The 18,099-nt window shown below is 40.5% G+C and overlaps 1 protein-coding gene across 1 annotated transcript; it reads right to left on the reverse strand.

Annotated features, from left to right (window-relative positions):
* Positions 1–12,501: 12,501 nt before the first annotated feature.
* On the reverse strand, positions 12,502–17,381 carry actb2 (actin, beta 2). Its single transcript, XM_033645256.2, has 6 exons — positions 17,243–17,381; positions 15,671–15,800; positions 14,600–14,839; positions 13,728–14,166; positions 13,440–13,621; positions 12,502–13,314 (listed from the first exon to the last, which is right to left on the reverse strand). The coding sequence occupies exons 2-6, from the start codon at positions 15,791–15,793 to the stop codon at positions 13,171–13,173; spliced, it is 1,128 nt and encodes a 375-aa protein (XP_033501147.1). The 5' UTR covers positions 15,794–15,800; positions 17,243–17,381; the 3' UTR covers positions 12,502–13,170.
* Positions 17,382–18,099: the final 718 nt, after the last annotated feature.

An 18,099-nucleotide genomic window follows, 5' to 3' on the forward strand; every position in this document is an offset into this window, starting at 1 on the left:
AGATGACTGACATCACCACACACACCAGCCCCCCACTTGAGGCACACATACACACACACACACACACACACTCAGCTCTCATGGGGTACCTGCCAATCATCAGACAGTGGCTTGCAGGGTTTTATGGTGGACTACTGGAGGGAGGAAGGGGGAGGGAGGGTGAGGAGCTCTCTGCTGGAGGACAAACAGCCGGCCACACGCACACATCTGAATGTGTGGAAGTAGATTACAAAGATAATCTACACACTGTTTGTCCACAAGTGATTATCTTTCAACATAAATATCAATTTTCAATAAACTGAGCTGTATTTTGGATGTTGCAGTGTGCAGAAATAGTGAGACGTATATGGTCATATATGTTCTTCCCATACATTATATATATGGAGTTTATTATTTTAGTAGGACTGAGCCACCACATGCACACACAGCTCTACCAGCCCAGGCTTCAGGAGAAAATGTTGGTATTGTACGTTTCTGCAAACTACGGGTAGTTTCATTTGTACGTTTTATACGTATCATTTCAGTGTTTCTAAAGTGACATAGTTCTGGTAACATGTATGAGATGACTGTCACTGAGAGGTTGAAGGGATGGTGGATGGTGTGACACTTTGGCAAGATGCCTGCCAAACTGCAGAGCACTGTTTGAGACCACCAAACATCAACACTGGCTGTTTTTAGCCAGAGGTCGCTGCTTTTCTGGTGGAGATTGTTCCACCCAAAGCGGGTGTTTTTTTTTACAGAGATATTGCCACGTTTAAACTGGACTTGGTGCCACCACAAACTGTTGGTTTTTACTGAGACATAGCAGTATTTCCAGCCAGTTTTGTGCCACACAGTGTTTACAGTCAAGTTTGTGCCACAAAACTTGGTTTTACCAAGACATCACTATGTTTCAACCTCACATTGTGCCACCATAAAAGGTTGTTTTTTACTGGGACACTGCTGTACTTCCAGACTGTACTTCACTGAAACATTACAGTGTTTACAGCCAAGTTTGTGCCACCAAAAACAGATGTTTTTTTACAGAGACATTGCTGAGTTTCAACCGACTTTGTGCAACCAAAAACTGTTGTTTTTCATTGAGTCACAGCAGTATTTACAGCCAGTTTTGTGCCACTAAAAGCGACTGTATTTCACTGAGACATCGGCATGTTTGAACTGGGCTTTGTGCAACCAAAAACGGTTGTTTTTACCGAGACATCGCTGCGTTTCAACTGGGCATTGTGCCATCTACAGTTGGTGTTATTTACTGAAACAATGCCACGTTTCAACCAGACTTTGTGCAACCAAAAATCACAGTGTTTACAGTCAAGTTTGTGTCACCAAAAGCAAGTGTTTTTTACCATGGCATTGCTGAGTTTCAACCGGAGATTGCGCCATCAAAAGTTGGTGTTTTTTACTGAGATATTGCCACATTTGGACCAGAGTTGTGTAACCAAAAATGGTTGTTTTTTACCAAGACATTGGTGTGATTCCTGCAAGTTTTTTGCCACTAAAACCGATTGTATTTCACTGAGACATCACTGTGTTTACTGTGCTGAGTTTATGCCACCAAAAGCAGGTGTTTTTTACTGTGATATTGCTGAGTTTCATACAGGGCTTGCGCTACCAACAATGGTTGTTTTTTTACCATCACATTGCTGCTCTTCAAGCTGAGATTGTGCCACTAAAAATGTGCATTTTAAGCCAAAAAAATAGGTGTTTTCCTAACCATAACCAAGTGGTTTTTGTGCCTAAACCTGACCACATGTTAACCACAGTATTGTTGAAACATAAAGTTTCAACATATCTGCTATATAATAACATACAAGTGTACCGTGCCCATGGTTTGCAGAAACGTACAATGCCAACATTTACTCTGGCAATTTGGGTCAATTAGAACACACAAACAAACACAAATTTCTACCACATCTAACCAAGTCCAAGACCTACATGTCTTCAGAATCCACAACATCTGCTATATTTGTGTAAATCGATGTGTGCTGTCCCGTCAGCCAAAAGGCTGCAGTTTGAATTCTATTTGAATCATATCAAAATAAACACCCTTATTTCTAGAAAATGGCACCAAGACGAGGACACACATGGAAGTCAAAGCAAAGTGATTCCCATCTGCCACCGCTTCAAACCGAGCCGGGGGCTGGAGGGTGGGTGGCTTGTCAACTGTGCATGCAGGGTGCTTGAGCAAGCCTGCAGTGCACATGGTGTGTATTTTTGGTGCCTGTTCCTGTGCCTGAGTCGTGTGGTTAGAACTCTGAGAAATGGTGGGGCTTTTCTTGAAAAAAAACACTGGGCCTCCACCGCAGCCGTAAGGAAACATTGATGCAACAGGCACATCTCCTGCTGAGTAAATGCACAGTGGTGATGTGTCAGGGTCGCTGAAACCTCAAGGAGAAAATAGAAAACGCCTGCACACCTCCTTTTAACCCTGACACTGCCTCTCTCCATCAAGTGTGCTCTTTCTACAAATCCCTGATTTCTATTCTGGACTGTGGCAGGCAGGGAAATGTGCCATCGTGGGTGCTGAACATATTGGTTTGACTGAGAGACAGATAGAAAACAACAGATTAAAAATGAGCCAAGTGACCGGTTTTTATAGCCTCCTGTCAGTCAGCAGCTCACTGACAGAAACAACACTTTACATCTGCTGTCAGTCAATCAAACTAAATAATATTCAGTGGGATACATGCAGACGGGGTGCATTACCTCCAGTGAACATGTCACCCCGGTAGAATGCAAATCACTCTAAAGGCACACAGAAACAGGAGCTACTGTATTTGAATATGATCAATTATTCTCTGCTGGCCTCCTTCTGTCAGCAGTGGTAGCCTTCTTTTTGCCTTTCACCCACTTTATGTTCCAAACAGGCCCGTGTAGCACAGCAACCCCACCTGTTGGGGATGGATGAGAACTGCGTGCAGGGGGGTGCATCAGTGACCCCGACCGGAGCTGCAGTAAAGCTGCACAGCTGTAGTAAATGGAGGAACACAGCAAGCCTCATTTTCTGACAAATTGGTCCCCCTCTGTGTTGTCTCTGGAGTGCCTCATTCACAAACACCTGCAGCGCTCACACCTGCACGGGCGAGCACTCACATAACCTCCACAAGCACAGGAAAGTGAAGTATGGCTGCACTCACTCACTCACACACACACACACACACACACACACACACACACAGGCATGCCAAGCACTGCCTCCCTGCCAGCGAGTGTTTTGCTGGCGTGGCAATAAAAGGATATCAGAGGGAAGCAGTCTCAGCAGAATCACAGGCGGGGGGCTGCAGCGAGATGGAATAAATTTCCAATACCAAGCACACTTGATCTTCAGTGTGTATGCAGCAGGCTGTCTGTATTCAACCTGCCTTAATACATGCACGTATTAATTCATATCATGTATGTGCACAGGCCCCTGTGTCCCCTCAAACAGCCCTCTAAGCTCCTCATATATCACCAGGTGCCTCCCTGCAGCCCAGAATACTGTATGAAACTGGGACAGCCTGACTAATGGATGCAGCATGACTTTGGCTTGTGCTGGATCTGTGGTGTCACACACAGAAACAGGATATATGATGCATAGTGCACAAGGGTGGGGCCGCACCATCCACCATCCATCTCAACCTCTGTTCCTCTCTGTAATATGCAAATGTTGAGATCCGTTTTTAGATGTGGACAGGAAATGTGCTCGTGTCAGCAGTCGATCTTTTCCCACCACTCGAGGAAAGCCATCCATCCACCCTTTTACTGCTGTATTGAACACAGTTCTGTCTCTTGCACTGGCCCATTTCCATTTTCATTACCAGTCTGCCCATTACAACAGCCCAGTAACACCACATCCATTCAGTCTGATTTAACTTTATTATCAAAGACGCCCATTTCATAACCCAGTTTTAAAATAACTGATTCAGTTGTAGCTGTATGTATCAGCTTTAATGTGAGTTAAAGTGTGGGGATGCAGAGAACATGATGGCAACACGCAGAGAGCAGTCACACCTCTTTTTTGGATGTAAATTAAAAATGGAGCTTCGCTGCCACCTGCTGTCTGAACTGTGCAACTGCGTCACATTAACAAACAGGCCATGATAACAGTAGGAGAGTCAGAGCAACACTCAACAGTACTGTGGTCAGTGGTGGAATGTAACTAAGTATTGTACTTGAGTACAAATGTGGAGTACTCATACTTAACTCCATGTTTTCTTCTAATGCCACTGTATACTTCTTTCAGAGGCAGGTATTGTACTATTGACTTTAATACATTTGTCTGATGACCATAGTCAAATCAAATCAAATCAAATAAAAAAAGTGAGAAATAAAATCTGTAAAAAAAAATAAAAATTAAAAAAAAAAATCAAATCAATTAAAAAACAGATAAACTAAATCTTTTAAAAATTAAATGAAATGAAATCTAATAAAAAACTGAAAAATAAAATATAAAATTAATCAAATCATAACAAATTAAATCAAATAAAAAAACAGAGAAATAAAATATGTAAAACAAATCTGATAACAAAACTGAAAAATAAAATCTTTAAATAATCAAATCAAATTAAATCAAATAAAAAAGAGAAATAAATTCTGAAAAAGAAATAAAATAAAATAGACGTTACAACAATTAACAATAAAATATTTTAAATAAATAACATTTAAAAGAGCAAATAAATACAAAAAAATGCCTATAGTTACTTTAAAGATTTTAATTTTTATACAGAAAAATATGAAAATACAGCAGAAATAATCAGTTGATTCATCAACTGCCAGAAAATTAATTTTTCATGCATAAATGCAAAAACACCATAGTTTAAGATTCCCAAATATTTTTGCATGAAAAACTTCTTCAATTATCAAAAATGTTTCAGCTGTATTTAAATATTTCTATGAATAAAAATTAAACCTATAAAGTAACACACTGTAATGCAGCACCTCAACCAGTCCTCCCTCAAACTGCCTGTCTTGCCACACAATATAAATGTGAACGCCTTATTATATTAAATAGAGATAAAATGTGAGGATTTGCTGCGTTATAATTACACAATGAAAACAGCTGCAGTCCAAAACAAAATAGTTAAAAAGAAATAGCTCCACCTCAACAAAACTACAACAGCAAAATGCTGCTTTTACATTATTGTATGAGTTATAATAATGATCCTATTATATCCTCCTGAGACCCTGCCTCCTCATATGAGGACATCACAGTCTGGGTTTGCTGCACCTTAAACTTCATTCTGTAACTCAGACCTGTTGTCCTTGTTCATGGACACTTTTTGTGCCATCTAGTGCTAGTAAGAGCACAGTACACCACTAATTTATGTAAAAACAAGATGGCAGCCAGTTCTTATGGAAACGTATTGCATTCACTTGACAAATTAAAAAAAAAAATCTGTTTCATTGAGTAATTTTTTCTGTTTTTCGTGTTTTTTTTGTTTTTGTTTTTTTTCAGGGTAATTTTGTTTCTGTTTTCGTGGTAATTTTTTTCCCTGTTTTTCGTGGTAATTTTGTTTCTGATTTTCATGGTATTTTTTTTTGTTTTTCGGGGTATTTTTTTCTGTTCTTCTGACTATTTTTTTCTGAGTTAAGAGAGCAATAGAACAACAGATGCTTTCTTTTTCTGTTTTTAGTGGTAATTTTTTTTCTGTTTTTCATGGGGTTTTTTTTGGGTTTTTTTTCAGGGTAATTTTGTTTCTGTTTTTCAGGGTAATTCTTTTTCTGTTTTTCGTGGTAATTTTGTTTCTGTTTTTCGTGGTATTTTTGTTTTGTTTTTCGGGGTAATTTTTTCTGAGTTAAGAGAGCAATAGAACAACAGACGCTTTTATTCCTTTCTTGAGAGCTCGATATAATGGAAGCAAACATGACCTGCTTGTTTCGTTTAATCCAGTTTTACTTTGTTTTGGGTTTGAGACACTGGGAGATACTCTTGTCTTTAAGTCATATAGATGGTGTTATCATTAGTTTGTCGACTTTACGCAGGCACCTTACAAACTACATCCATGAGCAGGAGTCACCATGGATGCAGGGGTCACTTGCAGGTGCCAGGTGGGAGCTTCTCGCGGGATTTTGAAGTGTCTCATCTCCTCGTTCAGGAAAAAACAATTACCACAAAAAAACAGAAAAATAAATAAATTACTCAGAAAAACAGAAAAAAATACTCAGAAAAACAGGCCTTTTTGTATTTGTCAAGTGAATGCAAATCACTTCAGTAATCTCTGCCAAGTCAGTCTGCAGCTGATCCCGACACACAAGTGGACAAGGTCCAAAACCTGATCACATTTTATGGTTGAAACTTGGTTTATTTATGATTAATAATGTTTGTAGTTTGATATGGCAACAAATTTGACCAATTTTAGGGACAGTAACAAGATAAGAAGCTGTAAATTAGGAAGTACTTGTTTGAAGACACTGGGTCTTGCATTTTTCTACACTGAGTATATTTACCTTTAATACTGTAAGTACATCTGTCTGGTTATACTTACATGCTTTTACTTAAGTAACATTTTAAGAGCAGGACTTTTACTTGTAACCGAGTATTTTTACAGTGTTGTATTACCACTTTTATTTAAGCAAAGGATCTGAATGCTTCCTGCACCACTGAATGTGGTTATGGAGAGCCTACATCAGTGATGCTCAATTTGCGATCTATGAAAGGTTGCCAGGAAGCATGCCGACTCATCCTCTAACTCACAATGAACATTAATTGATATAACTGGGATTTGTTTTGTGCCTTGAATGTCAAAAAGGTGACAGAGTGCATGAATAGCATCAAAATGCAGCTTAGTAACAGAGGTCCCAGCTGGGCCCAGAGTGTCCTCAGATCCTAGAAACACCCCTGCGTACACCTGACGTATGTGGGCCTGCTGCAACTTGCCTTGTTTATTTATTTCATATGATAAATATATTAATGTTTGTTTAATAACTTGGCCCTGGCCTCATGTCATTTTGCAAAGTATAACCACAGGAAAATCAAGTTGAGTTTCCCAGAGCCAAATAAAATATTGGGAAGGACTTGTTATTAAAGTCTCTGAGATCATCGCAGCTTCATGTGTCCTCAGTGAGCAAAAACATTTTCTAATCTGCCAGCAGTTACTCATCCTCATCATCAAAGCATTTCCAGCCAACAAACAATCTCATGATCCCACGAGGAGAGCATGATCGCAGATGATGTCACGATGATACGCCTGAGGACGCAGAGAAAAAGCTTTCTGTGTGACAATCACTTACAGATCTGATTCTCCTGACCTCGGTGTGATGTGTCCTCTGAGCCCACCGTGACCTTTTGATTGATAATGTCACAGCCGGTCAGCTGAGCCAGGTAACACAGCAGGAAGTAGGTCAGCATGAACCCTGGAGCAGAAAACATCGGAAACATGTAAACAGATAAGACACAGTGATGGTTGTGGCGTGGCAGCAGCACAAATCTGTGCAGCACGAGCCACATCCTTTCATTTATCTCTGCTCTCTGGGTTCACGGTTTGGGTTCACTGTTTCCTCACACAATATGTGGTAGCAGTAGCAGCAGAAACTTGATTCAGTCATTATTAATTTCTAAAAGAGATGCACGTAATATATTAAAGGGGAAAAACAAAAGACAAACAAAAAATATAGACTAAAAACATGTAGACTGAAGCTTGAGCTTATTATACCCACCCTTTGTACTTGGCATATTGTCATAATTCATTACTAGATTTCGGGTATCCAAAAATAAATGAAATAGAATAAGATAAAATAAAATAATATAATAACATAAAATTTAAAAACAAAATAAAAAAACAGAAATAACAATGAAAAAAAAATGAAATATAATAAAATATAATAAAATAAAATAACCTAAAATATAATAAAAATAAAATAAATAAATAAATATAATAGAATAAAATTATAAAATAAAACAAAACAAAATAAAATGAATAAATAGAATACAATTCTAAAACAAAATAAAAAGAGAAATAACAACAAAAATAAAATAAAATAGAATAAAATGAAATGAATTAAAACAAAATAAAATAGCACAAAATTAAAAAAAATGAATAAAATAGAATAAAATTATAAAACAAAATAAAAAGAGAAATAACAACAAAAATAAAATAAAATAGAACAGAATGAAATTGAATAAAATAAATAAATAAAATTGAATAAAATTATAAAACAACATAAAAAGAGAAATAACAACAAAAATAAAATGAAATAGAATAAAATGAAATAAAATAAAATAAATGAATGGAATGGAATAGAATAGAATTATAAAACAAAATAAAAAAATAAATAACAACAAAAATAAAATAAAAGAGAATAAAATGAAATAAAATTTAAATAAATGAATAAAATAGAATAAAATTTAAAACAAAATAAAAAGAGAAATAACAACAAAATTACAATAAAATAAAATTAAACAATAAATAAATAAAATTCCCAAACATTTCCTACACAATAATAATCATTCCCTAGTTTTATATTTGTTTAACACCCACTTTTAAAACATTTTTTTTTAAATTTGCAAATCAAACTACATATTTTAATTCCTTGTCAATCCCATAAGATGACAACAGATATAGACAGATATACATAAACACACCTATTCAATTTATTTATTAAATTTTATTTCTATTTCATTTTTTTTACATCTTGTCTGCAACTGCCTGTTCCTTTAAGGGTTCTTCAGTGTATGTAGGTATCTGTTCATGTGTATACTTGTGCATCTTATATCTCTTATTTTTAACTTTTTCTGAATACAGCAGAAAGCAAGTTATTTTGTGTTTTGTACATTATCTGTGTAGTTTTAAGATGAGCTAGATCACAATATTTTAAAGCATGTAAGTTAACAAATAGAGCGTTAAGTGGTTCATAATAATTTGATCGATTTACAGTTCTTCTAGTTCTCTTCTGTAGCATGAAAATTGCAATAGCGTTGGTTTCATATGTGTTTTCACCAAAGCGCCACACAGCAGGTAATGTATGGAAATATGAGCAGCACCACCGCTACATACATGCACATCACATGCTGTGTGTAGGGCATCAAGTGCTGGAGGGGGCACTAACACAGCTAATGGTCATCAGTCATAATCATAAAGATCAGCTACTGAAATTTAAGATGAAGCACAACTACATTAGAGACCGTTATAGGAACTATGATTTACATATTTGCTTGACGTAATAAAATAAAACAATTATGCTGAGGGCACAAAAACGTCCAGCAGCAGCCCTGAATATAAGAGCACAGTACAGCGTATAAAGTGAGTTCTGGGTTAAGATATCTAAAGTTTTATTAAATATTTCAATGGTTTTAGACATACAGGTATAAAATGACTAAATGAGACATTCATGAAAGGCACTATTTTTATATTTGTCATACAAGTAAAAGAGAGAAGCTGTACTCAGTTTCTGTTGCAGGACTGGTTGATGAGGAGAGTGTATAAATGACAAGGCTGTTCTAATGGGATTCATGTTGGGTTCAGTGCTAACACAGAGACAGGGAGCTCACTGTTACTAAATACAGGATGTTTGGGATTATCTTAGGTTTTGCAAACACACCTTTAAGCAATGACTTGTCACACGCCTTTTAAACTCCCACAGGCAAACTGTGGAGCTCACACTGGGGGCTTTGTCATTGTGTCTGTTTCTGATAAAACTCCACCGTGCCTTCAGGGCTGGGAGTGGTAACAGGACTGAAGAGGTACTGAACAGGTGAGGCAGAGAGTGATGCAGAGGTAAACAGGGTCAGTGGTCTCGTCTACTCCTGTGCGTTATATTTCTGAAATCAACAATAGTCTCTACTGATTGAAATGATCTCAATCTAAGTCTGGAAACTGAACTGATGCTGAGTTAAGTGTGGGTGTGTTTGATTTAGGGACTGGAGCAGGTCATTCCTCACCTAGGCACCCTGAGGACGTCTTAAATGGAGAGAATAGGAAGCAACTGTTGAAATCCAGTTGTTGAAATCAGTGAAATTCATACTATTTGTTTGCAGATATCTTGGTTGCAAACAAGACAGAGATGAGGTCTGCACATTAATGAACAACCTGTCACTAAACATCAGCATCCTGCAAAAGGAGGAGCACCTACCACTCATAATAGGAGAGGAGGACGTGGAGAGGGTTACTGGTTTTACATTCCTGGGGACCCTCATCAGCGAGGACCTCAAATGGACTATAAACTCCACTGCTCTGGTGAAAAAGGGTCCAACAGAGACTACACAGGCTTTGTACCACTGCTCAGTTGAGAGCATCTTGATGAACTGCATCACGGCCTGGTATAAGAACTGTTCAGCAGCATTTTACATTAAGTATCTGCTCCTGAAACCTCTCAGCCTTCACAAGTGCATCAACATTAGGTGTGCAAAGTCATCTAGGAGGCCGGATTGGACCCACCAGTTGGGAACCACTGGCCTAAAGTGTAAATGAGACCTGCATTAAACGCTAGTTCAAATCTGTAATTCACCGGTGAAGTCGAAGCAGCTTCATGTTTTACTGCCACGCTGCCAGGTGTGAATATGCACCAATATTTCAGGCGTGTGGTCAAATCCTGGTTCTCCTGCAACTTCCTCAAATTGAACAGTGATCAAACTGAGTCACTTCTCATTGGCGCCAAATCCACCTCAGCAAAATGGACACTTGATGTTGATAACTCCTCAGTTGACCCCTCCCCGCAGGTTAAAAACCCTACTTCTGTCCACACGATATTAACTGCCTTCACACCCTTATCCCGTATAGATTACTGTAACTCGCTCCTTTTTGGTCTTTCTCTCAAATCCATCCACAAACTTCTGCTGCTCGCATCATCACCAGAACCCCCTCCACCAATCACATCACCCCTGTCCCTTAGCAGCTTCACTGGCTCCAAGTTAATTACACCGCGTTGATTTAAGATCTTACTCCACAACCTAGCTCCTTTCTCTGAACTCCTGCACATCCACACCCACTCTCAGGTCTTCCTCTTCCATCCACCTCACTGTCTCGCCGGCCTGCCTGACCACCATGGGGTCTAGAGCCTTCAGACGCTAAGACACTCATCTCTTTTTCAAATAGCCTGTTCAGTTTGACTCCCGTGCATGTAGCCACACATATCCACTGTGTACGCAGAATTTTATTCACTGTAAACTTGCTTTGCTTCTGGTTTTTTTTACTTAACTCCTGACCTCGTTGACTTTTAATCTACTGAAATTTTCTCTATCAATGCCTGTGAGGTGACCTCGAGTGTGGTGAAAGGCGCCTTTAAATAAAAATGTATAATTATTGTCGCTATTTCACCTGAATTAAACGTTTCTATCAGGGTGTCAGCAGGTATCAGACACTAAATCTAATGCTTTTTTTTAAAAGACAATTTCACTAAATTTAAGGCTGATTTATAGACAAATAGCCTCTCGTTATCAACTTTTAATTTGTTTTCAAAAAAAAGATGAGGAAATCTACTGGAGCCTCTCAGGGATGTGTTCGTTCTCCTCTTTTATTTTGTTTGTACACAAATTAATGTGAGTAATCACACATCAAGATTTGTCCTTAAGTAGGTGGACGACCGTTATAGCAAGTCTTCTTCATGGATCAGAATATGATCATGGCCCGCTGCTGGATGGATTTGTTAATTGGTGCGACCAGTCTTTGCTGCGCATTAATGTGTCTAAGACCAGTGAGATGTTTGATTTTTGGAGGAGGCCTCCTGTGTCTTCCTGCTCCCTGTGTGATCAAGGGGGGAGCTGATGGCAGCAGTGCAGTAGTGCAAGTATTTGGGCACTGTCTTAGATGACAAGCGCCTTTTCTTTTCAAGGTAGCTGAGGAGTTTCGATGTACATTCTGCTTTTATTAAGTTTGTTCTCTTTTAACGCGGCCTGTTGGTTTGGTGATCTGAGCCTTAAAAACAAGAACAAGTTGGAAAAGTGGTCAAGTTGTGCTGCAAGATCACTGGTGTTACTTTTAATAACCTGCAGCATCTGTATATAAAGTGAGGGTCACCTGATGGAGGCCCCTCTCCCTAAATCTAGCATCAAGCGTTGCAGATAGTCCTTTGTCCTGTCTCTTAAGCAGCAGTGACCACTAATGGCTAGATTTATCCCTGACAGTATCCCCAATCCTGGATTGGACTGTGTTGTTAATTTTGTCTCTGTATCCCAAATTTCCCCCCAGAGATGTTAGTTTCACCTTACCTAAGGCTAGTGTAGATATTGTCCTCCTTAGAGGTAGATTTTATGTAGGAATAGTCAGTGTGTTAGGTTACATATTTTGCCCACATGACAGTGCAAGTACAGTAAAATGACAGTATAAAGTTCAGTGGTTGTAGGTGTTAAGATTTGTAATATTAGAATGTGGATGTGATGCACAAAAGCTTCACTCAGACAAAATTAAAGATGGATGAATGAGGTTGAATATTTGCAGCAATTAAGACCAAGCTCAAATTCGAGACTGACTTTGAAGACTTACTAGAAATAAATCAAGTCTAGGCAGCACTTAAAGCAAAAAGCTAAGATGTTCTTTAGCTTTCAGTAGCTCAACAGTAAATAGACAGTTCACAGAAGACAAGAGTCAGACGTCATGTCGGAACACATGTGCACTTTATTGGGATTGTTTAGTCAGTGTACAGGTTGGCCCCACCGGTCTGGCACCCCATGTTACCCCATCACTTCGAGACCCCTTGCCCCACCACCCCGGGGATGAAACCTCCAACAGGGGGAAGAAGAGGTCACGATTGGGTTTTGCATAACAAAAACAAAAAAATTAACAGGACCAAGATATTTTTAAGGCTGAAAGTACAAAAAACCCAGACATAATTTACATACAAGCGATACTACAACCATGTTTAAGTATGCGCCAACCACTGGGCAGCCTTCACAGAGGCGAATACGTGTCTGAACAATGCAGTTAACATTTGGAATCATGTGTCTGAACAATGCAGTTAACAAACATTTGGAATGACTCAAAAGAAAAACAAAATGTACATTTTTTAAGTCCCCAGATGCAACTGCAGAATCCTGGGGTGCTTTTTTTAATAACCTAGCCAAAAACATTACGGTCTCCTTCATCGTTCCAGTTTTTTTAAAATCCTGAGTCAAGCGCCAAAAATAACTGAAGCCATGCCAATGAGTTGGTCATCTAGGCTCTGCGCCTGAGTGTGTATGAGAAATGTGTGGTGTGTGGTTGTTTTGCACAGAGCTGAAGTTGTTGGGCGTTTGGTCGGGGAGGGGGAGGAGGAACAGTCTGTTTAGAAGCATTTGCGGTGGACGATGGAGGGGCCGGACTCATCGTACTCCTGCTTGCTGATCCACATCTGCTGGAAGGTGGACAGGGAGGCCAGGATGGAGCCTCCAATCCAGACAGAGTATTTACGCTCTGGTGGGGCAATGATCTGCAGAGAGAAGGCGAGAAACACCGTTAGCATACCATAGCATTTCATTCACATATATGTTATCCTGTCACTATGTAGGCAGCAGCAAAGTGTCACTCTGTGGACTCTGGATCAAGTCAGCTCACCTTGATCTTCATGGTGGATGGGGCCAGGGCTGTGATCTCCTTCTGCATCCTGTCAGCAATGCCTGGGTACATGGTGGTACCTCCAGACAGCACGGTGTTGGCGTACAGGTCCTTACGGATGTCGACGTCACACTTCATGATGCTGTTGTAGGTGGTCTCGTGGATTCCGCAGGACTCCATACCTGAGAGCAGAGACAAAAACACTCGTCAGTATGTTGAAGTGCATTATAACCATAAGAGTAGTAGTATGTTCTTAGCGTGTAGCGCATGTAAAGTTTGGAAACGTACCAAGGAAGGAAGGCTGGAAGAGGGCCTCTGGGCAACGGAACCTCTCATTGCCGATGGTGATGACCTGTCCGTCAGGCAGCTCGTAGCTCTTCTCCAGGGAGGAGGAGGAGGCAGCAGTGCCCATCTCCTGCTCGAAGTCCAGGGCGACGTAGCACAGCTTCTCCTTGATGTCACGCACAATTTCCCTCTCGGCTGTGGTGGTGAAGGAGTAGCCACGCTCTGTCAGGATCTTCATGAGGTAGTCTGTGAGGTCGCGGCCGGCCAAGTCCAGACGCAGGATGGCGTGGGGCAGGGCATAGCCCTCGTAGATGGGCACTGTGTGGGTCACACCATCACCGGAGTCCATGACAATACCAGTGGTACGACCAGAGGCATACAGGGACAGCACAGCCTGGATGGCAACGTACATGGCGGGGGTGTTGAAGGTCTCGAACATGATCTGTAAAGAGAAAGAAAAGCAGTTTAGTATTGTCACTTAGAGATGAGAAAAGTCTTTAGCGTCTGTGGCCACTGCACTCACTACATGCATTACTGTGAGGCTATGATTTAAGTTAGTAGAGGAAAAAAAGTGCAGAAAAATCAACATTCCTTCACACTTGTGCATGTCAGATGTCTATTAGGTGCTGATCTACTGACTCAGCTAGACACAAGTGCAGATAAAGGCACACAGTCAAGAGAGACCTGTTGATGATAGATCATCTTATAGGAGAGAGGTCCTGGAGGAGAGGGGGAGGAAGGAGCAAGTGAGAATGGGATGAAGAGGGGAGACCAAGGAGGAAATGAGGCAACTAGCTCTGAACCTTAAAAAAGGTACAGTCTGGCTGAACTAGATATGCTACAACTCTACATGTGCACATTTGAAGGGTGTGTACCTGGGTCATCTTCTCCCTGTTGGCTTTGGGGTTCAGGGGGGCCTCTGTGAGCAGGACAGGGTGCTCCTCAGGGGCAACTCTCAGCTCGTTGTAGAAGGTGTGATGCCAGATCTTCTCCATGTCGTCCCAGTTGGTCACAATACCGTGCTCAATGGGGTACTTCAGGGTCAGGATACCCCTCTTGCTCTGGGCTTCATCACCAACGTAGCTGTCCTTCTGGCCCATACCCACCATCACTCCCTGGACAAAAGATCACACAGACTGTTAAACATACTGTGCACTGAAACTTAAATTAACCAAAATAATTCTGCAATAAAACACTGAGATAAGTGGGCCCTTTTATATCTAGTTACAGGCAGCCATCTTGACTACATGTACTTTGGTGTTGGAAATACAATGGTGTTAAAATAGCATAAAAGCTATCATAGCATAATTTATAATGGCTGTGTTTATTTAATAGCATAATAGCACACTAATTTCGCAATGGCTGTAAGTATACAAAAGGTGGTCTAGCTGATATAAAGTCTTATTAACTGCATAACATTTGAGCCAAACTTAAGATGTCATTTGAGATATTAACACTTAATTTTGTTTAAATATATTTAGATTAAATGAAGACTGTAAATGTAGGCATTAACATCTGCGTTATTATAATTAGCACAAAGGCTAATTGAAATAAATTACTTGGCTTTATTCTGTATACTAAGTGTATGCAAGTATATTTATATTGTGTGTATGCACAGTTTATTGTATATTAGTTGTATTTAAAGAAGTTAAATAGCTTGTCGATATTCAGTTAGTTGATTAATGAAATCAAAAGTGTGTATATACATTCATGTTTAAGATAAATTAAGGTGTGTAAATAGTAAATATTATGCTAAGAATTGTAAGTATGATTTATTATTAATATTTTATTCTTAAAGAAGTAGGATTAAATGCATTTTTTTCCTGTTGCAATCCTTATTTTATTGTGTCTTTTTCTCTTATTAATTATGTTTAACAACTTTTTTGGTTGTATTTTTTTCTAAAATAAAATACATCAATCAATCCTGTTGGTGATCAATCACTCACCTGATGCCTGGGGCGACCGACGATGGAGGGAAAGACAGCACGAGGGGCGTCGTCTCCGGCGAATCCGGCTTTGCACATACCGGATCCGTTGTCAACAACCAGTGCGGCGATTTCATCTTCCATGGCTGAACTGTGAAGAGCAGAAACACAACCGGTAAGTCTCACATCCGCCTCCGAGCAGCGCCTGACACTCTGACTTCCTGTTCACTCAACTAGATGCAGTTCACCAGACTAGCCGCTGGGTGGAGCTCGTGCCGCACATTCCGACCGAACCAGACAAAAGGAAGTGGCGCTGCATTCTGTTATTACCATATAAGGACATGGTTCGGTTTTGAGCAGCTTTGCGGCTACCGGCGCCATGGCGCGCGGCCAGGCAGGGCGACCGAGTACAGCGAGAGAAAAGGAACATTCGACATTATCAGAGCCGGCACCGCGCGACCACTCCCTCCGGGTCACAACCGTTAACTTCCTCTGCTGCCGTCACGTCAGTGCTTAATCACACTTTGTTAAAGACCCGGCAGAAATCTTTGCTTCAATATCACTGCGTCATACTCAACTGCTTCATTCATTTAACTCAACATGACTGACACACGACCGCAGACACCATTACTACCAGTTCAATATGTTACAGACAGCCTTTTAACGCTGGGAGTTAATTAAAATAAAATCAAGTTGCATAATGACTCATGAATGGTCACAAGTCCTTGACTGATGCTCCATTTCCTGAAAGCCACGCCTTTTATAATGGGTGGATGAATCGCCATTTCCCCTTTTCCCCCTTATGCAAACTGGCTAGACCGGAAACCAATTAAAGACAGATCTATCCATTTAAGCTTTTAAATTTATTCTTTTAACAGGCCTCATAATCTAGGACCTTTTCTTATTTTTATAAATTATTATAATGTTGAAGTAAAAAATCTAACACGACCAGGACGTGGACACAAGCATCCATTAAAAAAAATAAAATAATAAAAACTTTATTAAAAATTGCCACTGCTGCAAGTCTGAAGGGCGGTGCTAGCATGATGTGGCTAAGCTAATATGCTAAAGTAGGTCACACCCCGCCGCATCGGGCGCACAAAGGGAGCAGCCGGGATCCAGACGACCCCAACTCAAAGCCTCTTTCAAAGTACCCTGCTGAGGGGAAGAGATGCAAACCAGCACGGCAAAGACACATGCAAATGTTGCTCAGTCACACGGTGAAAAGACCCAGCCCACGTAGGACCGTTATCTCGCATGGTAACATTAATTATAAGCCGGCTAACGGTACACCCAAAAGCACCTGTGAGTCGCATTAGCAAGTTCAGCGGTGTCTTGCAGTCACCACTGCATATCTTAACACAGGCACATACATTTCCTGGTTTCCGCAATTTTTACCTTTAAAATCATAAAGTTAAATTAGCAGTACAGTTGATGTGTGGCAGGACAAAGAGCCTCGTGGTCACTTCAATCTTTTGCATTCAAAATGGCAAATTTCAGACAGCTGCGTTTTAAATAAACAAATTAACTCGATGTTTACATGAAACATGAATCTAAAATTAGAAATACAAGTATCAGTTCGTGTCTCCTTACCTTTGGGTGGGGGGCTTTTCGCTTTAAGGGAACCGGTTTCAGGCAAATGATATCCCGCACAAGCTGCGTGTGACGGCGCTCAGAGTGAATCCGTTAGCTGTGGGCGCATGTTTTTTATACTGCGTCAGTTGCCCGGCTCTAGCCATAAAAGGTAAACTTTCGGAATAGCGCCCTCTGATTGGTCCGGCGTCATGCACTGGGGCACTGTACTGCACTGGACGCTCGCGATTTGAGGGAGAGGGAGAGAGGGAGGCGATAATAGCAAAGGATTGGAGAAAATAAAAGGGAAGGGATTGATGTTGTGAGGCCTAGTAAAGCCTAATCTCTTCATATTCTCTTTTATATACATGTTAAATCATGTTTAAGCTTTTATACGTGTTAAAATGTCCTCCGTGCACCTGTTCGCGGCTGGTTGGCACACTGACAGAGCTCAGCAGCAAAGGACTCCTCCCTGTGAAGGCTGCAAAGGCCCAAGACTTTCATCCAGAGCTGCCCTCATTCCCAGCTCCTTTCTTTAGATTACATGACTCTATTTGATTATTCCAGACAAGACAGAGGGTGGGGGGGGGGGTGGGGGGGGCGATGCTGATGTTGCTGTCCACTTTGAAAACCAGCTGCAAGCTCAGTGGGAGCCACAGCCACTGCATCACCAGGTCACACACATGGCACACACACACAGTAGTGGAGCTGATCTGCCACAAGCTAGGGATGACCACTTATGTTATGTAGGCCACCCCTTCGCCATAGTGCTCACTGATAATGTTCATTTATTGATTAAGTATTTGTGCTTTGTGGCTACAGGCTCTTTGGGCTCCTCCTGAATATCCTGTCAGAGGCTGGCTGCTCTGCCTTTGCAT

The sequence above is a fragment of the Epinephelus lanceolatus genome, chromosome 18 (assembly GCF_041903045.1).
Source record: "Epinephelus lanceolatus isolate andai-2023 chromosome 18, ASM4190304v1, whole genome shotgun sequence".
Lineage (NCBI taxonomy): Eukaryota > Metazoa > Chordata > Actinopteri > Perciformes > Serranidae > Epinephelus > Epinephelus lanceolatus.